The following is a 21,956-nucleotide window of genomic DNA, read 5'->3' as shown; positions in this document are numbered from 1 at the left end:
TAAATCTGTGACAGAGCTGACCTTTCCAACAGGGGCAAGATTTTTCTTTTTCTTCGTAGGGAAATTGATCCCCTTTATTTTAGATATCTGAACGTAAAGTATCTAGTCAGAGCTCAGGTATTTTGTGTAGTCAGTATAGAGAATGGATGGGTTAAACTGCACTCCAGAGGTGTCTGTTCCCAATAGCTATAGAAGGAGTCTAGTTACTTAGCTTAGAATTACAAGAATTCCGTAAATTCCTAAAAATCCTATACATTAAGTAGGATTCCTTAAAATCCTCAAATTAATCCAGATTTGTTGCAGCTGTGCAGTTCTTTAGTATTACCTACTATAGGTGCTAGCATGCGCTATTGCCACAACATTTATGGCAAGAGCAAAAGGGGCTGGAAGTACTCCTGTTACTATACCATCATGATGGGCACAAGATCTCACGGTGAGCCATACTCTCTACCACGCTGTGCATGCTGCCTCTTTCTACCACAGGCAGGCTACCTTCACACTTGTGTACTTGCTGGGCTTGGTACTAATTACATGCATGACAGGGAAAGGGTAGTGGGCTTTACTGACACCTCTCAACCTTGGAGAGCTAAAGTGGAAAATAAGGATGTTGAAACATGTTTCTAAATGCATTTGGTTTAAAACAAGTTGTGCAACTAGTTTCTTTAGATATAGTTATTGGTAGTGGTGTAACTAGAAGAATTACTGTTTTAACTAGAAGAATCTTAGATGGAAAGCAGTTGCTCAAGCTGCAAGTTGCAGAAGATGGCAATAGGTAATATTAACTCTCACTAGTAGCTGAAAATGAAAAATAATCTTTCAGAAAATTAGAGATCTAAGGTCCCAACCCCTCTACCAGTTCTGAGTAACTTCTATGTTAGTCTTTGATGGAGCCTTTCCCCAGGAACGGAGCCCCAACAGCTCAGAAAGGGAGGTGTGTGGCTGCAGTGGCTCCTGGGGTAGAGTGCCTTTTGTTTGCAGGTACTTTGTTCCAATTGATGTATTAGAGAGGAATTTTTATTCATCCTCTTCTAAAAACTGAAGCTCTTGTGTGGGAATCGTATTTCACTTTCCTTTATATATGCTGCTAAAGGTGAAACTAATCTTGGAAACAGAAATGAGAGATGTTGTAGTTATATGCAAGTACGTAGTTATTGCCTTCATAGCAACATGTACTGTTTGATATTAATAGGTGGTGAGATGAGGGAAGAGGAACTGAGCAATGTGAAGTTTGTGAAATCTCCTTATGTTGTTGATCTGTCTAATACCAAAAAGCATTTTGTGCCTGGAGCCCCCTTCTCTGTTGTGGTATGTAGTATTTAGCTGATTGTATCTTTGCCTCTAAAGAAAGGCATTTGTATCTGCCCTTTTTCCTTATCTGATCCAATGGGAGCTCTATAGGACAGAGACCTTTAGGAATAGATCCAACATAGACCTACAGTTTGTGTCTGGTTTGTCTTGTTTCTGTACACTCAGAGCCCGAGCAGCCAGAAAATGCTGGTTTTCTGCTCTGGAAGTCAATGCGTACTGTTGTCCTACAAGGTCTTACAAAACAGCAATCTCTTCCTCACTTCCATATCAAAATATTAAATTAATAATATTGTATCAAATTAGAATTCTGAAAACTAAAACAGCATATTACCTTTTTAAAAAAATGCATTGAAATTTCTACTGTTTTAAACTTCACACCTTCAAGTTTTTCTACAGAGTTTTCTACAACAAGTTAAAGTCATAAATTTGCCTTATAATAGTTGAAGACAAATGTCTCTGGGATCAGCTTAGACCAAATAGATGCCAAGTAAATATCTAGGGCAGCTCTTAATCCTTACTGACAGATTTTTACCTTAGCTGGAGTCCAGACTGAGTCGATTTCTACCCCCTTCTCTCAAAGCTCAAATTTTTGAACACTAATGTGTACACTTTTGTATTTCTTCTGAGTTTATAAAAATAACTGCTTCTTATTTATAAGCCTTTTTTAAACCCAGGATTTTCTTTAAGTAACAAAAACTTTTTTTTTTCCAATAGGCATCTGTCACTTTGGTTGATGGTTCTCCTGCTGGCTCCCTTCCTGTCACTGCTACTATTACCTTGCCTGGAAAACCCCCAATGAAGAAGACTGCACTCTCTAATAAAGAGGGCCTAATCCCCCTTACATTTGACATCCCCAGAGATGCCCAAAGGCTTGGAATAATGGTAAAGAAAACCCAAACATCCATATTTAAAAGTATACCACTGGGAAGAACTGAGAACACAATTACAAATGACTGTGAAAATGATCAGTTTTCAATAAATTAGCACAGAGGGTGGAACATCATATTTTACACCATCTGTAGAGCTTTATTCAGACTGTGTAGGATATTTTAAAGAGACCAGGGGCCCGAGGGATGTCTCACTGACATGAAAGGCACTCTGGTACATCAGAGCCTTGGGGATACATGTGTTGGTTATAGTGGTGTATTTTTTCAGTGTTTTGATGTTCATTTTCCTGGCATGAAGGACAGAAATGGGACTGTAAGGTCTCACCATGGAAAATGATAGGAAATTATGAAAAGAGGGTGAAGAAAAAGGTCCTGAGCAATCCAGAGAGTAGGCTACATCTGCCCACTCAGGGGGTTCATTTAAGTGTACAATATAAAATGGGAAAAAAACTTATCTGAGTACAAAATCACTTTTGAGTCATTTTGAGGCATTATTTCTCATTCAGAAGAGCCAAGAATGAAAGATACTAAATTAAAATGGAACAAGAGACAAAATGGAGTGAGAGAATAAAATAATTAAAATCCTGTTTTTTGGTGAGAGGTTCTGCTAATGAGGTCTTGGCAATGATTCATCTCACTTCACAGCATTTTCCAAATAATCCGTCAAGATATGAATTAATGGTGACATGTACTATCTCCTGCGGGACACTTGATTCACTCTGTCTTTTTCTTCCCTGATAGGTAAAGGCTGAAGAGGGAAAAGAAAAATTAGAATCACCTGAAGCCAGTATCAGAGCTGAAAGATACCAGTCTGCTTCCCCAAACTACCTAAGCATCAGCATCCCTCATGCTGTTGTGGCACCTGGAGATACTTTACACATCACTTTGAATGACATTCATCACTCTGGCAGTGGAAAGATTGACTACTTCTATTATATGGTAAACAAAATAGTATCATATCAGTAATTTCTTTTAGGAATTATTTCTTTTAGGAATTATTTCTTTATTTAAATTATAAATTTATTTATTTATTTAGGAATTATTTATTTTAGGAATTATTATTATTAGGAATTCTTTTAGGAATTATTTATCAAGAATATTTATCAAGTTAATAATGTCCAGCAAAGGGCAAGTGAGACAATCAGTGTTCTGGCACACCTGACCCACCAAGACAAGCTGAAGGAATTGGGCTTGTTCAGTTTAGTGAAGAGACTCAGAGTGAGTTACTAGTAACCTAAAATTACTTGAAGAGAAATTACAGACATAATGAGAGACAAACTTTCAAACTTTAATGAGAGGCATACTTTCCTAGATGGTACCATGCAAGATAATAAGGGACCAAGGCTAAAAATTATGGCCTGGAAGGTTCATTTTGGAAAAATCTATTCACTAATAATGAATGCAATACTGGAAGAGATTCCACAGAGGGTTTAGGTACTTTCCATCCTCAGAAAAATTCAACACTCAACTAGAGAAAAAGCACATCTGACCTAACCTTAAACTGGTGATGTCTTGCTTAGAGCAGGCAGTTGGACTAGAGATCTCCATAAGTCCCTTCCAGAAACTATTTCTATAATTCTATTATTTTTTTATATTTATATATATTCTGGGGCATGTAATACACGAATCTTTGTAAATTTTTTTCCTGAAGAAGGACATGTAAGTATAAATTTTAGTTTGTAGTTTAGTTGTAGTTTGTTTGTTTAGTTTGTTTTATTTTTGAAAGAACTGACAGCTTTGAAAGCCGAAATCCCAGGCAGATAACTTCTATGATATCTATAGCAATTTTATCTTCATCCAAATTTCTCTTAATCCAGATCTTGTTCTTTCACACTCCTTCCAATCTGTATTCTTTCCTCATAATATTGTTTTTATAGGTCTGATTCCCATAAATGCTTTTTTTTTTTTTTTTCCCAGCTATTACAGAACTGCCCACCTTGTTGTGGACAGATTATATATATAATAAGGTTTTGACTCTGCAATTAGAAAATCTAGTCCTATTCTAGGGGATGTTGAACATATTAAAAATGTCTTTTATAATTAACTACTGGTTTTTTTCACAAATAATACATGATTTTTGTATTACCATGGCTCCATATTACCTGCTTTTGGTTTAGTTAATCAGTAGGTCAGTGTTATCTCCTACAAAGATTGTCGTGAATGATACTGAAGGCATTGGCTGTTACTACCCTAAATAACATTCTACAACTGAAAAGCAGATCTGTAGATAGAAAAGTGAGGAAACCATCTTACTCAGCCTGTGATCAGGAATGCACAGTATTTATTTTGCTGAAGGAGACAAATGTATTCATGGGTACATTTCAGGAGTGAATCTTTTGGATGTGAAATGTGTTTAATCCTCTTCTCCCTCTCTTCATCCTAATTCTTTTGGCAGCTTAAATTTCCCAGGATGATAAACACCACAGACACCAGTTCCCATTTATTTTTAATAAGACTCTCATATGTTGTAATAATTGTATCCCTAGGAGTTAAGTTTAGATTTGTGGATTAATTTTCATTGGATGACTTAGCAGAGGGTTGGAATTGGTGTTGCCACGCTCTGGGAAGACATAGTGCTGGTTAGGCAGGGTGTGTGGGAGATGTGGTGAGAGACACTGCTAGAGTGCAGCAGCAAGGCTTTCTCCTAAACTTTGGTCATCTAAATGAGGGCAGCGAGGATTTCAGAGAAGGCTGCAGCATGTCTTTGTTTCTTCCAGAAGCCCATTCATTGTGTGTTTAGGAAAACTCCACATGTTTTGTTCAGGGAAGAACACTGTCAGTCCTGCCACTGTGTCTGTTTTTCATTCCATTCAATTTAATATAATTAACATAGTGTGAAGAGAAAGGCGTTAAATAGTGAAAGATGGGCTGAAATCAATTAAAGGCTGTGATATTTTATCCTGAATAGTATTTTTTGGATGAAACCTCCTGTTCCAACCTTTTCACACCATCTGAAAGATTCAGTACTGATTACAGATTAAATAAAGCTGATATCCTTGTGGGGGTGATGGTCAGTCATTGTGGAAGACAAAGATAAGACTGACATCTGGGTACCTCTTTTCAAGCTGTAAGATTGAGTGGAGGGTGGCATATTTGTGTTCGAACCTTGGCCACAAGACCATTGCAGCAGAGGCTCACCACCACACTGAGTGCTAGTCTCTTCCAGGCTACTTGTATACGGGTTAAGAATTAAAACTGTTAAGTGCCATTAAAAAAGAATATGTTTTAAACAGAAATCACTTCAGAAAATTATATCTATGTATATATATGCATATATGTATGTGTAAAATTATGCAACATAATGCCCATTCTAGGCTATATTCGCAGTATTTTATTTATGTTTGTTTCTGCCTTGCAGGTTGTGGCAAAGGGACAAGCTGAGCTTTTGGGAAGGGTCCCATCCTCAAAAAAAATAATAAACCTTAAAATCACAGAGAAGATGGTGCCTGCCTTTCGCTTTTTAGCCTACTACTTCATTGCAAATGAGGGCCATCAAGACATTGTTGCCGATTCTGTATGGGTGGACGTTATGGATGTCTGTGAAGGAAAGGTACTTCCAGAGCTTGTAGCTTCTGTTATTTTATCCAAATTGAAAACAAAAACATGGGGTATCAGCAGAGCAAATACAGGCCTGGGGTTAAAAAGTGAAAGACGTATCATTTTTATTGAAAAAAGGGAGTCGTCAGGATTCGTGCTGAAAGGTATAGCTTGAAAAGGCTCCCAAGAATGATGGCAGAAAGGCTTCCAAGAGTGACAGAAGAGATATCCTTCTTCTACAGGACAGGCTGTGCCTCAAAAAGATGAAGAATATAGTTTTGTAGAGATAAAGCCCCCCCTGTGAGTGTCTATATGTTAGAAATCTGCAGTGAAACACCAATAGAATTGTTGAGGGGCAGAATCTCTTTAAACTTTGTCTTTTTGTAGTAAGGTGTGCCACATGAAAGAAAGTGAAGCCACGTATTGGGAAAAAAAACAAATTCAAAGTAATTTTTCAGGCTTTTTGATTTCTTTTAAAAGTAATTTTCTGAGATTTTGTAGCATTTCAACAACACTTTAAAAAAGTTTAAATTAGAAAATGAAGTGTGGGTAAAATAGGAGTCCCTCTAAGCCTTGCTTTCACTTTCCTCCTCCTCCTTTGTGGGACCATAAGGTAAAATGAAAAAACATGACAGGAATTTTTCCTAATGGCATGAAACACAACTGCTGAAAAATGTCAGCCATCTAAAACTATATTTTACAATGAAAATATTTGTTTTGGAAAAAGAATGCGATAGTCTATTGGGAAAAAAAAGTTTTCAAGAAAAATTATCTATCTGTAAAACACAAACCAATTCTTCATTTATACAATGACAAAAGTCAGTTATGGTCAAGCTGGCATATCTACTACGGATTCCGTATTAGTTTCATAATCACTGTTCCTACTCCCTCCTAAACCACAAAATGTCTACATTAGAACCAGATCTGAGTTTACCCAGTCATGTTAAAAAATGCAAGTGTGCAATAGAAAGCAGGTAGTATTATTACAGACTGGTTTAAGTCAGTTAGTTTTGTACATTAATTAGTATTTTCCTGTATTTCGTGGCAATTTTGTTTCCACTGGAAAATAACAAAATTATGTTGAAGACCCTAGTTCAGCAAATCCCTTACATGTACTTTTAATTCCCATTTGTGCTTATTCGTCATTGAAAGTCAGCGTCCAATATTCTGCAAGACACATCTTTTAGTTCCCCATGATTTCCTTCAGTGAGAAATATCTGCATCTCCATCTTCCAAAACACAGGATCCCAGGCAGAAGCACCACAAAACAGAAGCATCCCCCAGCCTCTGACTGCTGACAATCACAGCTGACAGTATGCCTGGCCCAAAGAGTCTTCACTTTTTATTAACAAATTTGATATTTTTTGTTTCAATCTTTTCTGTTTAGCTTAAAGTGAGAACAGAACAAGAGATATATGAACCAACAGATATCATCAATTTACAGATTGAAACGGACCATGCGGGAAAAGTTGCCTTAGCTGTGGTTGATAAAGCAGTTTTTATTCTGAATAAGAAAAATAAGCTTACAGCCAAAAAAGTAAGATATTTCTAAGAAGAAAATTTTCTATCTGCTAGTCAAACAAAATTTTCCATTACTAATGTGAGGATCAAAATGTAATTAATGGCTATTAATTGCTTAAACACTGATTTGCTAAACTTGAAAATGTTTTTTTCTTTTGCAATTTATTGTCTATTTAAGATGAATGGTATATTTAAGATGGGAATTTTCATGCAATGGCAGACAAGTCTGTAAATTAAGATACCATTGCTTGAAATCACTTCCTAACTAAAACATTCCTTAGCTCTAATCTCAGTTTCCAAATGCAGCTTGTACCTCCAGTTTGCCTTGCTTCTGTGAATCAAAGGCTACAAGAATTTTTCTAATATATATATAAACCCTTTGCAAGCTTGTACAGTACATCCATACTATTTTATTTGGCAGGTATTTAATGCTATGAATTCGTATGATCTTGGGTGTTCTGCAGGTGGTGGCTCAAATAATGTTCAAGTTTTTACTGATGTTGGTCTGGCTTTTTTATCAGATACAATTCAATCCAGCATTCGGGAAGGTAAGTGCAATCTGCCCTCTACTTTACATGTTTGTTTACACTGTAGATCTGGTGAGGTTGATTGCTTAAAAACCAGAAACATTTTATTGTGGTGTTGTAAAATCTCCTTTGCTTCTGGATTTTTATTCTTCTGTTCTTCCACTGGATGCTGGAAGATCAGATAGCCCAGATGATGGCTGCTGGTCCTTTGGTGACCACCTCACATGGGGCAGGCAGCAGTTGGCCAGGGCTGGAAGGTAACTTGACAAACTGTGGGTCTTCTGTGAATGAGATGGGTCCTAAGATCAGTCTTCATGAATGATGTGAATGATCAGGCTGTTCCTGTCATGTTATCGTGACAAACTCTTCTGTTCTGCCTTCCCAGGATATAAATGCCCCCACGGCACCAGAAGGCAGAAGAGGTCTTTGGATTTTCAGAAGAAAATGTCAGGAATTGGTATGTCTGCTCATCTGGGTGGCCTGAAAGGCTTAGCAGGGGAAGGCAAAGGAATCTGGCTAGGATCTAAGGGAGCAAGAAGTGATGGCATAGTAAAAGATACCAAGATATTCTTAGTCCCAGTTCTTGCATTAGGTGACATAACCTAGCACAAGTGTTTATACTATGCTGCGTGACCTGATGCATCATTCATCAAAACAACTAAACAATAAAGAAACCTGAAAAAAAAATCCCAACTGAACCAAAAAAACTGCAAATGGAAAATAATTCACGACTTTACAATCTCTCAAATGCGAAGTACTTCTACTAGATAAGATGTCATGTAATCAGTCATGACATTGAAGCTTTTCAAAGTTATTTGTATGGCCAGAAAATGTTTCATATATCTTATTTTTTTTCCTTTATATTCTGCTTTAAAATTTTGGTACTTTGTGCTTCAATTAAGAGATGAGTTAGTATAATATTTGGTCTAAAATATTTGGAAAAAAAATAATTTTACACAAATTGACGTCTCCTTGCTGGAAGACATGACAGCTTGAAACTGGCATCTTCCTTACTTTTGAAATCAGGCTCTTTATTTGAGAAGGAAAACACTGCCATGGCTATTTCTCTTAAGATATCTAATTTCAGCCTACCAAGGAGGTGTTTTTAATTCACAGTCTGACTGTGAAGTGAAATCTTAGAACAGAATATTTAGGATGCTATAGGGCCTGTATTTTCCTTCTGTGTTTGTGAACTGTTTTTAGGATGGAGAACAGGACCCTGGCTGAAGGCTTGACTGTTGCAATAAAAACTAATGTTAATGGCAAAGAATGACAGAAGTGAGCATTATGAACACTCTTACACTTATTGCTACTTACACAGCAATAATTCTGGGGTTTAATTGTATTGCAGCCAGCAAATACCAAAACACTGATCTGCAAAAATGCTGTCAAGATGGAATGAAAATAAATCCCATGAGGTTTCCTTGTGCAAAAAGACTAACAAGGGTGTCTGGCTCTCGTGAATGCAGGAGCGCATTCCAGGACTGCTGTGAGAAAGCCACAGCCCTCAGGAAGGAGGCGAAGCGGAGGAACAGAGTGGGCTTGGCACGACGACGTAAAGAACAATGGCATACAAGTGCCACTTTTTTCACACTTCATATGGTGGCAAGGGAGGATTAAGGAGCATTTAGTGCCGTGGGGCTGGGGAGGAAGTTTTCACATCAGCATTGCAGGGGGCCCCAGTATAGTGCAGCACCCACATAGCATTGCATCTTCGCACCTGTACACTGGGAAGGTGGGAGTGGGACAGGATGACTTCTTGGGGTGAGAAAAGGCGGGAATCACTTTAGCCCAGAACAGCCTTGTGGAGGAGCTGTTGTCCCCTGCCCAAATTCCAGGGAGGCTACAGACAGCAGAGCAGTGAGTGGCTGTCTGCGTTCAGGGCTCTAGGTGGTCTTAGATTCATTACTATTTTATTAGTGGTAATACTGTTGTAACACCTGAGTACCTCCCAGACACCTCGTCATGAGAAGGGACCACTTTAACCAGGAATAATTTAGTCTCTTTCTTCCTTTCTACTCACCAAAGTCTATCTCTGACCACATGTTACATCTTATCTCATGTTAAAAAAAAAAAAATTACCTGGCATAGAAAATGACCCCTTTCTAAGTGCAATTTCTGCTACAATTTCTCATAGATTAACCCTTTCATTCTCTGTCTTTCACAAATATGGGACAGCAGGAACATCTTTGCTATGTATTACTAAAGGGAACTGATTTCTCATTTGGTAGCATATAGTTATTGAACATGGAAAGAGGAATTAGCTTTTGTTCATTGACAAGATTTGGTCAGTGCTTCTCCTTTTTCAACATATTTTTGTAATGTAGAAGATGAAACACAGATGAAATATTTTTATTCAGAGTATTTTTCATGCTCTGACCTGCTGACTCCCTGCAAGACAGTGTAAGGTCAGCAGCCAAAGGCTTCCAGACAGAAACCATACTCCTGTTTTACAGAATACAGCGACCATGAAGAATTCTTTGATGAAACCTCTGTCAGCTTGCGCAGTTATTTTCCCGAGAGCTGGTGGTGGCATTTTGAAGAAGTGGAAAACCCTGGAAACCATAGGTACTGTGCTTCCTGACTAGGTGAATATGTCTAAATTTGTACAGTAAAATATATATAAATATCAGCTTTACATGTTTTCTGATGCAGAGGACTTCAGAATATTTGCAAGTACTTTGTCTCTACAACCAATGGAATATGGATTTTTTTCCTTACAATACTCAAACTTCAGCAAATAACAGTGTTTACATTTTATACATTCTTCCTAATATATTTTATTTTTTGTTTCTTAGTGTAGAAAACTTTGCTCCTGATTCAATAACTACCTGGGAAGTTCAGGCAATAAGCATATCTCCCGAAAAAGGTATAAGTATTGGGCATTTTTTTGGTTTCTTTGTATGAACGAATAGACAATGTGTAGTTTTTAAAAGAGAAACACAATGTTATGTTGACAGAGTAAAACAGTCTGTACTGAACAAATGCAAAATGTTCTGATCATGACATTTCCTTCACTCTTTTATGCCATATTAAAGCCCAGCTAGAAGTTATGAGCTAGATTTATAGTTATAAAAGCAACATGAAGTGGGATCTGAGGCAGGATGGATAACACAATCAAAACTGTCTCTTATTCTTTTTTCTCTATAAAACACCTTCGTTTAGCTTCCACATAGCCAGGAAGCCACAAGAAAGATAGCGGTAGTAAACACTGCTTTTCTTTGAATAATTCTGGAACCAAGTTCTGGCCATATCAAAGCATGAAAGTCTGTGATCTCTAGGAAGACAAATAAGAGAAGAGCGCCAGGAAACAAGCAGAGAACCAGCAAGGGCTAGACACCAGAGAGCCCAGGTTCCTGGTGCTACTCTGAGAGCTCCTGGAAGTAGACCAGGACCATGCAGGAGGGACAAGGGGTCCTTCTGGTACTGACCACTCCTCTATGGAAAGGGAGTCTCATCCAGGGTTACAGTGATGGATATGGAGTTTATTTTCCGAGAACAAGGAAAGGTCATTGTGTTTTAAACATGGCCTTTGCAGGAAAACTGGACTGTGTTTCACTCACAAACGTTACAAACACTCCTGCCAAGTTTTACCTATCAAAAATCATGGCAGTGACCCCAGAGGGCAAACCATCTACCCCTGAGATGGGTCTCTAGTGCAGATGAATTGAAATGCTTTCTGAATATGTCTGTTTTTCTCTCCTGCTCTTGACTTCAGGAGAGCTCAAGCAATTAGTTTCGATTAGATGTTTAACTTCTTATCAGCTGCTGTTAAGGGTGTAATTCTCAACTAATTCTTTGTGTTTTGGTTTTTTTTTTCTCATCACAGGATTCTGTGTAGCTGACCCCCACACCTTTGCGGTTTTCAAAGACTTTTTTGTGTCCCTGAGATTACCATACTCAGTCAGACGACATGAGCAACTAGAAATAAAAGCAGTGGTTTACAACTATCTGCCCAATGATCTCCAGGTAGTGTAACCAACAACTGCTGTACCATACATTCCTAGCTAGCTAAATCTGTAGTTATGTAGTAATTTAATGTAAATGACCTGGCCACCTTTCAGTGCCCTCCTACAGCCCAGACATAACGCTCCCATCTTGAAAGCTTTCCCAAGGACAGGATCCAGTTCTACTTGCTAATCAAACTTACTGTATAAAAAAGATTATATTTACCATGTTACACAGCTGTATTCCTTGCCTTTGGGTATGACTTCTTCCCCTTCATTGAAGCAATCAGTTACCTTTTAGCTGACTGGTAATCTGGGCAATACCCAGCTGCTGCTATTTCACAAGGTGCTCAAGGTACAGAGGTAAATTGAGCACACAATCTGATATGCTAACCACAAAACTCTGTGCAAAAAATGCAAAGCCACTATGCAGCTCTCCATACAGCCACAGTTGTCACTGGGCTTAGGACCTCTGTCATCCTAAGGCTGATGCTCTTTTTTCTGTTTCTTCCCATCTCTCAGCCAGCTGTTTGACCAGCATTTTCTGAACTGTGTTGGATGGTATAGAGGGACATATTAAAAATGTATTATCTTTCTTACTTCCCTGTGGTTTGGGGATAGGCCAAAACTATACTGCAAATTCAGCATAATGAAGAAATACTAGCCAATTTATATTCACAACCCTAGTCAATGTAGATGAATTAAAGGGTCATAGAACAATTTAGGTTGTAAGGGACTTCTGGAGGTCTCTAATCCAACCTGCTGCTCAGAGCAGGTCCAGTTAAAGCAGGTTGTTCATGGTCTTGTCCAGTCAGATGTTGAATATCTCCAAGGAGGCAGACTCCACAAACCTCTTGGACAAGCTGTGTCAGCAATCAATCACTTCTTGATGAAAAGGTTTTCCCATTTTATAAATGGAAAACAGTAAATTCAGGAGAGCAAAGTGAAAAACAATATCTTGCAAAATGTCTTCATTGCTCTTTCCTTTTTAAGCAAAAGCTAGTCTCCTGTTTTACCTGTTTCTAATTTCCCATTCTTATCTAGGCATAGTGGAGCTGGAGTATTTTTCCTGTGCAGTGATGCTGTAAGACTGATCTCAGACATTGCCTTGTCCCCACAGGTAACAGTGAAGATGGATGCAGTGAAGGAGCTGTGCACCGCAGAGACAACAGAGAAGGCTGTGCAGCTGCCACTGGTGGCTAAGGGGAACTCTGCAACACCAGCCTACTTCTCAGTTGTCCCTTTGACTGTGGGAGAAATTCCAATTACTATTACTGCTTTTGACAAGGTTTCTGGGTATAGTGACAGCATTAGGAAGAACCTCAATGTTGTGGTAGGTATAACTTGTTGAGGACAAGAACTTCACAAATATGTGCTTCTCCCCAAATGTAACATTCACTGTGTGTGAGCTTTCATGAAGGGAGTGAAATGGTACAAAGATAAGACTGGAAACAATCTCAGGAAACCTGTTTTTCAGTAAGGAGTGAGGTATAGCATGTGGAAGAAATTTAACCCTATATGTATAATGTATATGGAAATGTTTGTTCTCTATAGCAAAATGCATCCTTCTACCCATGACATAGCAAAAACTTCTTCATGCAGCCAGTGCTCATCTCGTAATCTTTAACTTCCACCTGCTTTATCAACATGTATGAAGGCAACCCTGGATGTACGTACAGACTGGGGAATGAGATGCTGGAAAGCAGTGCCATGGAAAGGGACCTTGGGGTCCTGGTCAATGTCAGGTTGAATCTGAGTCAGCAGCGCCCTGGCAGCCAGGAGGGCCAACCGTGTCCTGGGGGGCATCAGGCAAAGCATCGCCAGCCAGTCGAGGGAGGGGATTGTCCCGCTTTGCTCTGCAATGGTGTGCCCTCACCTTGAATATTGCATGAAGGTTTGGGCACTACAATATAACAAAGATATTAAGCTATTAGAGAGCATCCAGAGGAGGGCAAAGAAGATGGGGAAGGGCTTTGAGGGGAAGCCATATGAGGAGCTGCTGAGGTCACTTGATCTGTTTAACCTGGAGAGGAGGAGACTGAGGGGAGGCCTCATTGCAGTCTACAACTTTCTCGTGAGAGGAAGAGGAGGGGCAGGCACTGTTTTCTGCTCTGTGGTGACCAGTGACAGAACCTGAGGGAATGGCCTGAAGTTGTGTCAGGGGAGGTTTAGGTGGGATATTAGAAAAAAGGTTCTTCACCCAGAGGGTAGTTGGGCACTGGAACAGGCTCCCCAGGGAAGTGGTCACAGCACCAAGCCTGACAAAATTCAAGAAGCATTTGGACAATATCTCAGGCACATGGTGTGACTTTTGAGGATGGTCCTGTGCATGGCTAAGGGTTGGACTCAATGATCCTTATGGGTCCCTTCCAACTCAGCATATTCTATGATTCTGTGATTCTATATGAAAATTCTTCTTCCCTTATGAAGCCAAGATTGAAGATGTGCATGTATCAATATTTTGAGAAGGAAATACTCTCTGCTAGTAATAAATTTAAACTTGTTTTATTCCCTCTGGTTGATGGATCTTCAGTTTTAATGATTGCACAGGTAAAACATACAGGCAAAAAAAATGCTGTAAATATTATTAAATAACTTAGTTCTCTTTCAAAATTATAAAAAGGAGGAACCTTCTAGAAAAGATGACTTTTCAAGAGCCAACACAGACTTGTTACAGCACCCAAGTCACCTACTGAGGGCTATTTTCAATCCACACAAAAAAGTGCAAAATATGAATCCTTGTACCATTGTAGGTAAGGATAAGGCACAGGATGTTGAGAACCTGCAGTTGTTACAGGCCATAACTTTTTTGGAGATAGGCAGAGTCTCAGAGTTCAATGCTACACTAAAACATTAAAAGTAACTGTAAAAATAGCTTTATTAAAACTGAAATTGTAGGAAGAAGGATATGTGGAAATCAGAAGGAAAAAAGTTTAGATTTTATCAACAAGATGTACTCAGAACGTCATGAATTTCATATTTGAGAGATTTATAAATATGAGTCCCTCATTGAACTTGACTTGCATGGCTCACAAAGCTGAGAATAAACTTTGAAGTTTAATTTTTTGAAGTTAGTTTTATTTAAGGGAATTTCATCCAGGGAAATATTTCAATAGTAACACAAAAAGTCAGTATAGTTTATTAGTATTTCAACTGGGAGATTGTAATTCTGATTTTATGCTTGAGTTTTACCTGGAGAGAAATCTCACATCAAAATCACTTATTTGTGCCACCCGCTGGTCTAATGCCAGAATGGAGCTTATGGGTTTTGTGCAGGTTAATTTCAGGTGTGAGTGCTTGCAAACATTCTGACTTTTTCTTTCCTCAATTATGCAGGCAGAAGGTGTTTTACAGAGAGAAGAGGAAACCATTTGCATTAACAGTGGCTGTAAGTTACAGAAAAGAGTTTGATTCAGATGAGGTTTGGAGTAGAAAGAGGGGGTGAATGATGGATGCAGTGAAATACTTCTTAATGTAGAGATATTGCTTTTGTTAACCAGAACTTATCACAAATAAATTCATCTGGTACCTAGCAAAAGACTCAGGAAAGAAAAGTCATTAAATTCTAAATTTTTAGGATTGATTTATTTTACTTTTTTGTTTCAAAGTAGCATTCTTTAAATATTAAATAAGCCTCTATTTCATCTACTAATGGGTCCTAAACATATTAAAAAGTAGGAGTTTTTTCAAACCTAAAATATTGTTAAAGATTGGAAATTAAATAAATTAAATGAATTTTAAAAATACTTCTTTCCATAAAATTTCATTTAATGTTTCAGATAACATTTCTGTCAAAATTGATGTCAGCTGTGAAATGCTTAAGGAAAAGTATGTTCTAAAATTACACTGTATGTTGTTTATGTTTAAAAAGTCTGGGTGTAGATCTCTATTTATTATTTATTTACAGTAAAATCCCAAACACTGGACCTGAACAGACCACCTGATATGGTACCAGGTTCTGATAGTCATGTGTTTGTTAGCCTGAAAGGTAAATGTAATTTTTTGTCAACAACTTCTCCAGGTGACAAGGGACAGGTCCCTCTGTGCCGCTTATTCCTGCATGTCAAATATCCGTTCCCTCCTAGTTTTTCTGTTATGAGTCAAATTGTCTGTGCTACATGACCAGGTCATAAGACAGAACACCCCCAGGGTTGATCCAGTATCTTTTCCTCCTTCTAATTACTCCTTCTTACTTGAAATGGATGTAATAGCTTTATATGATCCATCCTCTTCACTGTGCTCAGACTAAAATTATGGGAAGGCCAAAGGTGAAGGGATTCAGCTTCTCTAATAAACCCACACTGCATTTAGGTTTGTAGAAATCTGATTTAGCTTTTAGAAATAAGGATGCCAGATTCTGATGTATAAGTTCTGGAAAGTTCTGTTTTGCTGAAGAGAAGATATGTATAATCATATAGTCATTTAATCCAATAACTGTATACGTACATATATATATGCATGTATACGTATTTTAAAAACATCTATTAGCAAGCAATTTTATTAGGGATAATTACTGTTTTCCCCAGAAAATGGAAAATAATGCATTTGTGACACAAAGGGTATTGGCTTCCACTTCAAATCCCTGAGCTAAAGTACAGGGATGTGTGAATTCATCGAATGATAAAATTGCAGAGAGAAAAAAAATACACAAAAGGTTTGGCATGATTAATGTACAATCATTCTTCCCTTCTGTGGGAGGATCATGTCTGGTTTGACAGGAATTTTCCAGCCCAAACCCCATGCACCAATCTTTCCCCCTTTCCTTGCTTCTCTGCCTCCAGCAGCCTTGGGACTCTTTCATACTCCTTCATTGTGCCAGCCTCCTTTCTCCAGCTTTCCCAGGGTCTGGCACCTCATCCTTGTTCTTCTTCAGCTTTACAAAGTCTTAGGTAACTAAAAACAGTGTTTAATGGTGAGGAGTATCAGGCCATGCTGGAATGTCAACCTATAGTTATTATCACCTTTCTTCATATTACACCACCCAATTTTAAATATGGTATGTATTATGGCTTATGTTTTTTACAACAGGGAATATTATGGACAAGTCTGTTGAAAATTGTCTTAGTCTTACTGGAGTGGAGAAACTTATTCAAGTGCCCACAGGCTGTGCAGAGCAAACAATGGTCACAATGGCCCCTGCAGTCTACGCTATTGAGTACTTGGATGCCAGTGAGCAGTGGGTGAACTTTAATCCTGAACGGAAGCAGGAAGCCATTAGTATGATTGAACAAGGTATGCAGACAAAGAGGGGGGGAAAAAAAACAAACAAACCCCAAAATAACAAACAAACAAAACAAAACAAAACAAAAACCAAACCAGAGCCCAAAAGATGGGATTTTTGTTATCATTTTGCACTGCACGCTGATTGTTTTTACTTGGTGAAGGAGTGACCAATGTCACAGCCACAAAGAAATACCTCTGACAATCTGCAAACAGAACTTGTGAGGAGGACTTAAGAGACTATTTGCCAGCATCTGGCAGTGGACAGGTATTGATGTTCACCATCCATCCTCCCTCTTGCCTAATTCAGAAGTAGAAAGTAAAATCTGAGCTGATTAATGTCAGCTCTTTTCAGAGTAAATGGATAGCAAAGGCCAGTCCTTCATTTCCTCCTAATGTACAAGTTCAAAATGGATAAAGATGAATCATGTCCTAAAAAGACTTATTTCTCCCCACGACTCACAGACAGTGCTTAGGATGCCCAGCTGGGATGTAGACATCTCTGTCGGTGGCTGTCAAAAGAAGTATCACAAAGGAAATTCCCAATGCTAATCATGATACTGACACTTTTGCTTCCACACTCCCGTACTCATCATCACATAAGCTAGAATGGCTTCAGCAGCCTTGGCCCAACCCAGGGAGGGAGTTTTCTTAGGGAGAGGACACCTGCAAGTCTTCTTCTCGAAGAGTCCACTCCAAGATGTGATCCAAAGATACTATTAAATGGTAAAGCCAGGACCACAGTATGTGGAAGTGTTCCAGCTCACTAACTCTCAGGCACTAACACAGAGCCTGAGAGTTGCCAGTGTTGCAGCAGGTACAGCTGATCTTTCTAACTGCAGTGGTGTGCTTATGGCATAAAGCAATATTACATGCCTGTCTTCGTGATATTCAGACGTGTGGCACACATTTCAACAGTGAAAAATAAGTATATAAATAGAAATTAAAAACATGCTAGCAGTTGCTGCATGGAGGTCTTTGCCTATTTATCTAAGACTGCCTAAAGTGATATGAGATCCTGCTAATGAGTATTTGGTATTATCAGCATCATTTAGTCCCTATATTATGCTTTTACTGATTCTTATTGAAGTTCATTAGTATAAAAAATGAGCTGTGGCTGTGATACAGACTTTGTCAGGACAGTAGCAGTCAAGATCAGAGGCCGTGATTTCTGAGGCTGTGTATGATGAAATAGATGATGTTTTGTATACTTTCTGATTCAATGTGCTATAAAGTCAACAACTTGAAAAGTTGTCAATAAGAGGAAATAAGTTTCCCAAGATTCACTACACAGAAAATGCTTTGTAACCATAGGTATCTGCAGTTTTCAGGTTATTCTCATGGCTTAGTTAAGCCAAACAAGACAGAGGACCTTCTAAGCCTAGTGCTTTTTCTGTGTCGAAGTCTGCTGACACAGTCATTTCCTCCTTAATGCACCAGCGAACACTTCCATGAACTCTTCCACCAGTCAATACAGAACATATTCATGCTAATGCAAGTGATGTAGGAAATGCCCAGTAAATATGGGTATTCTCTGAAAAGTTATGTTCTTTCCTCTTCATGCAGGTTATACTAGACTGCTTGAGTTTCAGAAGGTGGATGGCTCCTACGGAGCATTTAAAAAAATCCCCAGTAGTGTATGGTAAGTGATTTTTTTTCTGTGGTTTTATTTTTGGTTTTGTTTCTTTATCTGGTTGGGTTTTTTCCGAGTTACCTCTATTACCTTTTGATGCATCAGGAGTTTTTCTAGGGGGATAGATTTTCAAGATCTGGTGGACATGGTGTTGCCTATATACTTTTGTCATGAATAGTCAGCCACAAAATCTCTGAGCACGTTCAGTCCTTGATGAAGGAGATTTATACTGAGCCACTGATTATTTTGCATTTGCCACAGGGTAGAAATGGTCATGCTGATGTTGAATAATAACACACTAGGTTCCAGTGAGTGGACTGTATTGAATATGAGTCTGTATACAAAATTAGTATGTTTATTTTCCTGTCGATATAGTTTTCTATAAATATATGTCAGCACAAGTCTGGAAAATTTTCTTTTGTGCAGGTTAACTGCATTCATTGTTAAAGTACTCACAAGGTGCAGAGATTACATTGGTGTCCAAGACAATCACATACTCAACTCCATTTCCTACTTGATTAATCAACAGCAGGCAGATGGTTCATTCCACGACCATCACCCTGTATTGGACAGGTCAATGCAGGTAGGTAATCCATATTTAGAAGAATCTGTTGCTCATTTAGGGCTATTAGGGGTTCAAAGGAATATTGTGAGTTGTTGAGTAACAAGAAATGTATCTAAAGAAAATAAATCTGTAATGTAAAATTAACTTGTTAAAAGGTCTTTTATGTCAGATGCATAGTTAGCACTTTACCACCCTTATCTTTTCATCCAATCTTAGATAATTTTTGCAGCTATGCCTATAGAGCACTTAGAAAATTAATTGTGAGGTCCATATGTTTGGTAAAAATGTAAGCCTTTTATTGCCAAAGGCAACAGAGCCATAGAATCATAATTTAATTTTGAAGGGACATCCAGAGGTTATTTATATTTGAGCAGATATTATATATCTGCTCAAAACAGATCTAGTTAGATCAGATTGTACAGGGCCATGTCCAGTTGAGCCTTGAGCACCTCCTGGTCTCTCTGGGTAATGTGTTTCAGTATTTCACCACTCTCATGGTGAAAAAAAGAAAATATTAATACTTGAGCAGAATTTCCACTTGCATATCTTAGTCTACACATCCCCTATAACTGTCCAGAAACACAAAATTCTTATACAGTCCATGAATCTAGACTATGGAAATAATGTGCATCTTCCAAAACTCATTGAAAATGCAGTTACCTTTGTAGTGACCATATATGAAAAAAACATGTATTAATATTATTAATTATCTGTGTCAAATAAGTCGTGAGGCTTTCCCCCTCAAATCCAGTTTTACAGTTGATGTAACACTGTTGGGGGGAAAAAAACAAACAGCTCAAGAACTGGCCAAAGGGTTTTGATTTTTTTCTGACCTATGTTCATGCTGAGATAGTTATCTTCTATTTTACATATACTTCAAGAGTTTTCAGGGGGGAAAAAAAGCGAATGAAAGGACTATGTTTACTTTATCAAGAAGAGGGATAGGAAATGATCTAGTATTGGTGCATAAATACCTTTACAGGAAAAAAGTTCTGTGTGCAAGTAAGTGCATAAAAAGTACCAGAGAAATGAAAAGAAAAAACCCCACCCAACTAATGCTTGAAAAATTGAAGCTATGAATATTTCAATGACAAATTATAGATTTTAAACTATAAGTTAAATAATTAAATATTTGATTATCAGCTGAAGGACATGGTGGGTTCCTAATTTCTGACACTGTTTAATGAAAACTAGCTGCCACTATAGAAGATATACTTTAGATGGACACAATGAGAAAAATTAAAGGTAAAGCTACATGGTATGTGACCAGATGGTTTACCAAGAAGATCCTTTACTTCATGAAAAGTGATTTTCTAAATTTAATCATAAGCATGTACATTTAACTTTTCCTTTTAATGTTTTGTCTTTCAGGGTGGCATTAAGTTAGCAGAAGAGGATTTGGCTATGACAGCCTTTGTAACCATAGCATTGCAACAGACGCTCCAGGTCTACAAGTTACCTGATGTGGTAGGAAGCGTGACTCTTTAAGTCTGAAGGCTATTGCACAATGGCATATCCACTCTTCTATCTCTTACAGTACTGCAAATCAGGAGTATAAAATCTGTTTACATCTGTGGTGTATAGGAAAAGATTCCGTGGCCTATTGTACAAGGCGCTTCGACCTACACAGTCCATCATCAATGGCTTTAATCACTAAGCAAAAGTGATTACAATTGTCAAAAATTACTACAGTGAAGTATTCTAATTTCCTAGTATTCTTGCCAGCAGTAAGACTTAGTAGATCTCAGTGATCTTTTCAAATGGATCCATTCTGTTTTCACAGGTAGAAGGGATTAGAGGAGCAGTGGATTACATGAAAAATCAACTTTCGAGAAATACTGACTGCTATTCTACAGTCATCACGGCTTATGCTCTGACACTTGTGCAGTCTGATAGTGAAGAAGCCCAGTTTGTGAAAGAAAAATTAAGGGACTGTTCTGTTTTTGATGAAGGTAACCATCCTTAAAAATTCCTTTAGAAAGCACTTTTCCTAATTGAAACACTGAGAACACTTACATGAACAAAACATATTCAAGTAAATGAGAAACATTTCATTTTATAGAAACATGTATGTGTATGTGTAATATATTTAATTATTTAAATTACATAATTAAATATGTCAATGTTGATGTTTTAATATGTAATATGCATAATTAATATCACTACAAAGTGACACCATAATGAAGTTTGGATCATGATCTTCTCTGACACTGGAACTTGGACAATACCATGGTAAATATTCATTTACATTTTCTACTCCCCTTGGGGAAAAGAAAAAAAAAAGTCCAAGCCAAATGAGGAAGAAGAAAATTTGAATGAGAAAATAGCTACATATAACAGTAGCCCAGACTGGATTTCTGATCAAGAGGCAAGGTGTCTCTTCCAGACCACCTGCTTTCAAAGCCCCCCACCAGTTCGGAGTGCTTTGTTGCAGCTCCACACGGATGTCACCTCTTAGTCCTCCAGTGTGTGGATGTGGTGACTGCTGGGTTAGTTGGCTGCGTGGCAGCACTGCCATCCTATTAATTTCTTCCAATACATTTGCTAAATTTCTTGCAATACATTATGGTTTAATAGCCATAGTTTAAGTATAGGGAATATGGTTGTCCTTATTCAAGGCTGGATTTATGGGCATAATTAATACTATTATCTCTCAGGAACCACCAGACACAATGCTACCACTCCATCACATGGACATCGCTGTACAGTGGGTTCATTAGACTGTGATAATTGAAAAATTGGAAGTTATAGGTTTCCTTTTCCATTATCTTTTCTTCTCAATGGATTTGTTGCTCTCACAACACCACCTGT

At 38.1% G+C, this 21,956-nt stretch overlaps 1 protein-coding gene across 1 annotated transcript in view; it reads left to right on the top strand.

Annotated features, from left to right (window-relative positions):
- The window catches only part of LOC113992168 (complement C4-like), a 59,694-nt gene that overhangs the window by 24,022 nt on the left and 13,716 nt on the right, over positions 1-21,956 (top strand). Inside the window, exons 11-29 of the mRNA XM_027729236.2 lie at positions 1,190-1,305; positions 2,023-2,190; positions 2,937-3,134; positions 5,554-5,745; positions 7,120-7,269; positions 7,675-7,801; positions 8,166-8,237; positions 9,132-9,335; positions 10,237-10,348; positions 10,579-10,649; positions 11,610-11,749; positions 12,848-13,060; positions 15,064-15,115; positions 15,635-15,715; positions 16,756-16,959; positions 18,514-18,589; positions 19,007-19,163; positions 20,517-20,612; positions 20,929-21,097. Coding sequence (XP_027585037.1) covers positions 1,190-1,305; positions 2,023-2,190; positions 2,937-3,134; positions 5,554-5,745; positions 7,120-7,269; positions 7,675-7,801; positions 8,166-8,237; positions 9,132-9,335; positions 10,237-10,348; positions 10,579-10,649; positions 11,610-11,749; positions 12,848-13,060; positions 15,064-15,115; positions 15,635-15,715; positions 16,756-16,959; positions 18,514-18,589; positions 19,007-19,163; positions 20,517-20,612; positions 20,929-21,097 — 2,598 coding nt within the window. The remainder of the gene's footprint in view (positions 1-1,189; positions 1,306-2,022; positions 2,191-2,936; positions 3,135-5,553; positions 5,746-7,119; positions 7,270-7,674; positions 7,802-8,165; positions 8,238-9,131; positions 9,336-10,236; positions 10,349-10,578; positions 10,650-11,609; positions 11,750-12,847; positions 13,061-15,063; positions 15,116-15,634; positions 15,716-16,755; positions 16,960-18,513; positions 18,590-19,006; positions 19,164-20,516; positions 20,613-20,928; positions 21,098-21,956) is intronic.

Source organism: Pipra filicauda, unplaced genomic scaffold, assembly GCF_003945595.2.
Source record: "Pipra filicauda isolate LSUMZ 115617 unplaced genomic scaffold, ASM394559v2 scaffold124_size2119055_pilon, whole genome shotgun sequence".
NCBI lineage: Eukaryota > Metazoa > Chordata > Aves > Passeriformes > Pipridae > Pipra > Pipra filicauda.
Note: the sequence above shows the minus strand (reverse complement) of the source record. Positions and strands in the feature narration are given on the sequence as shown.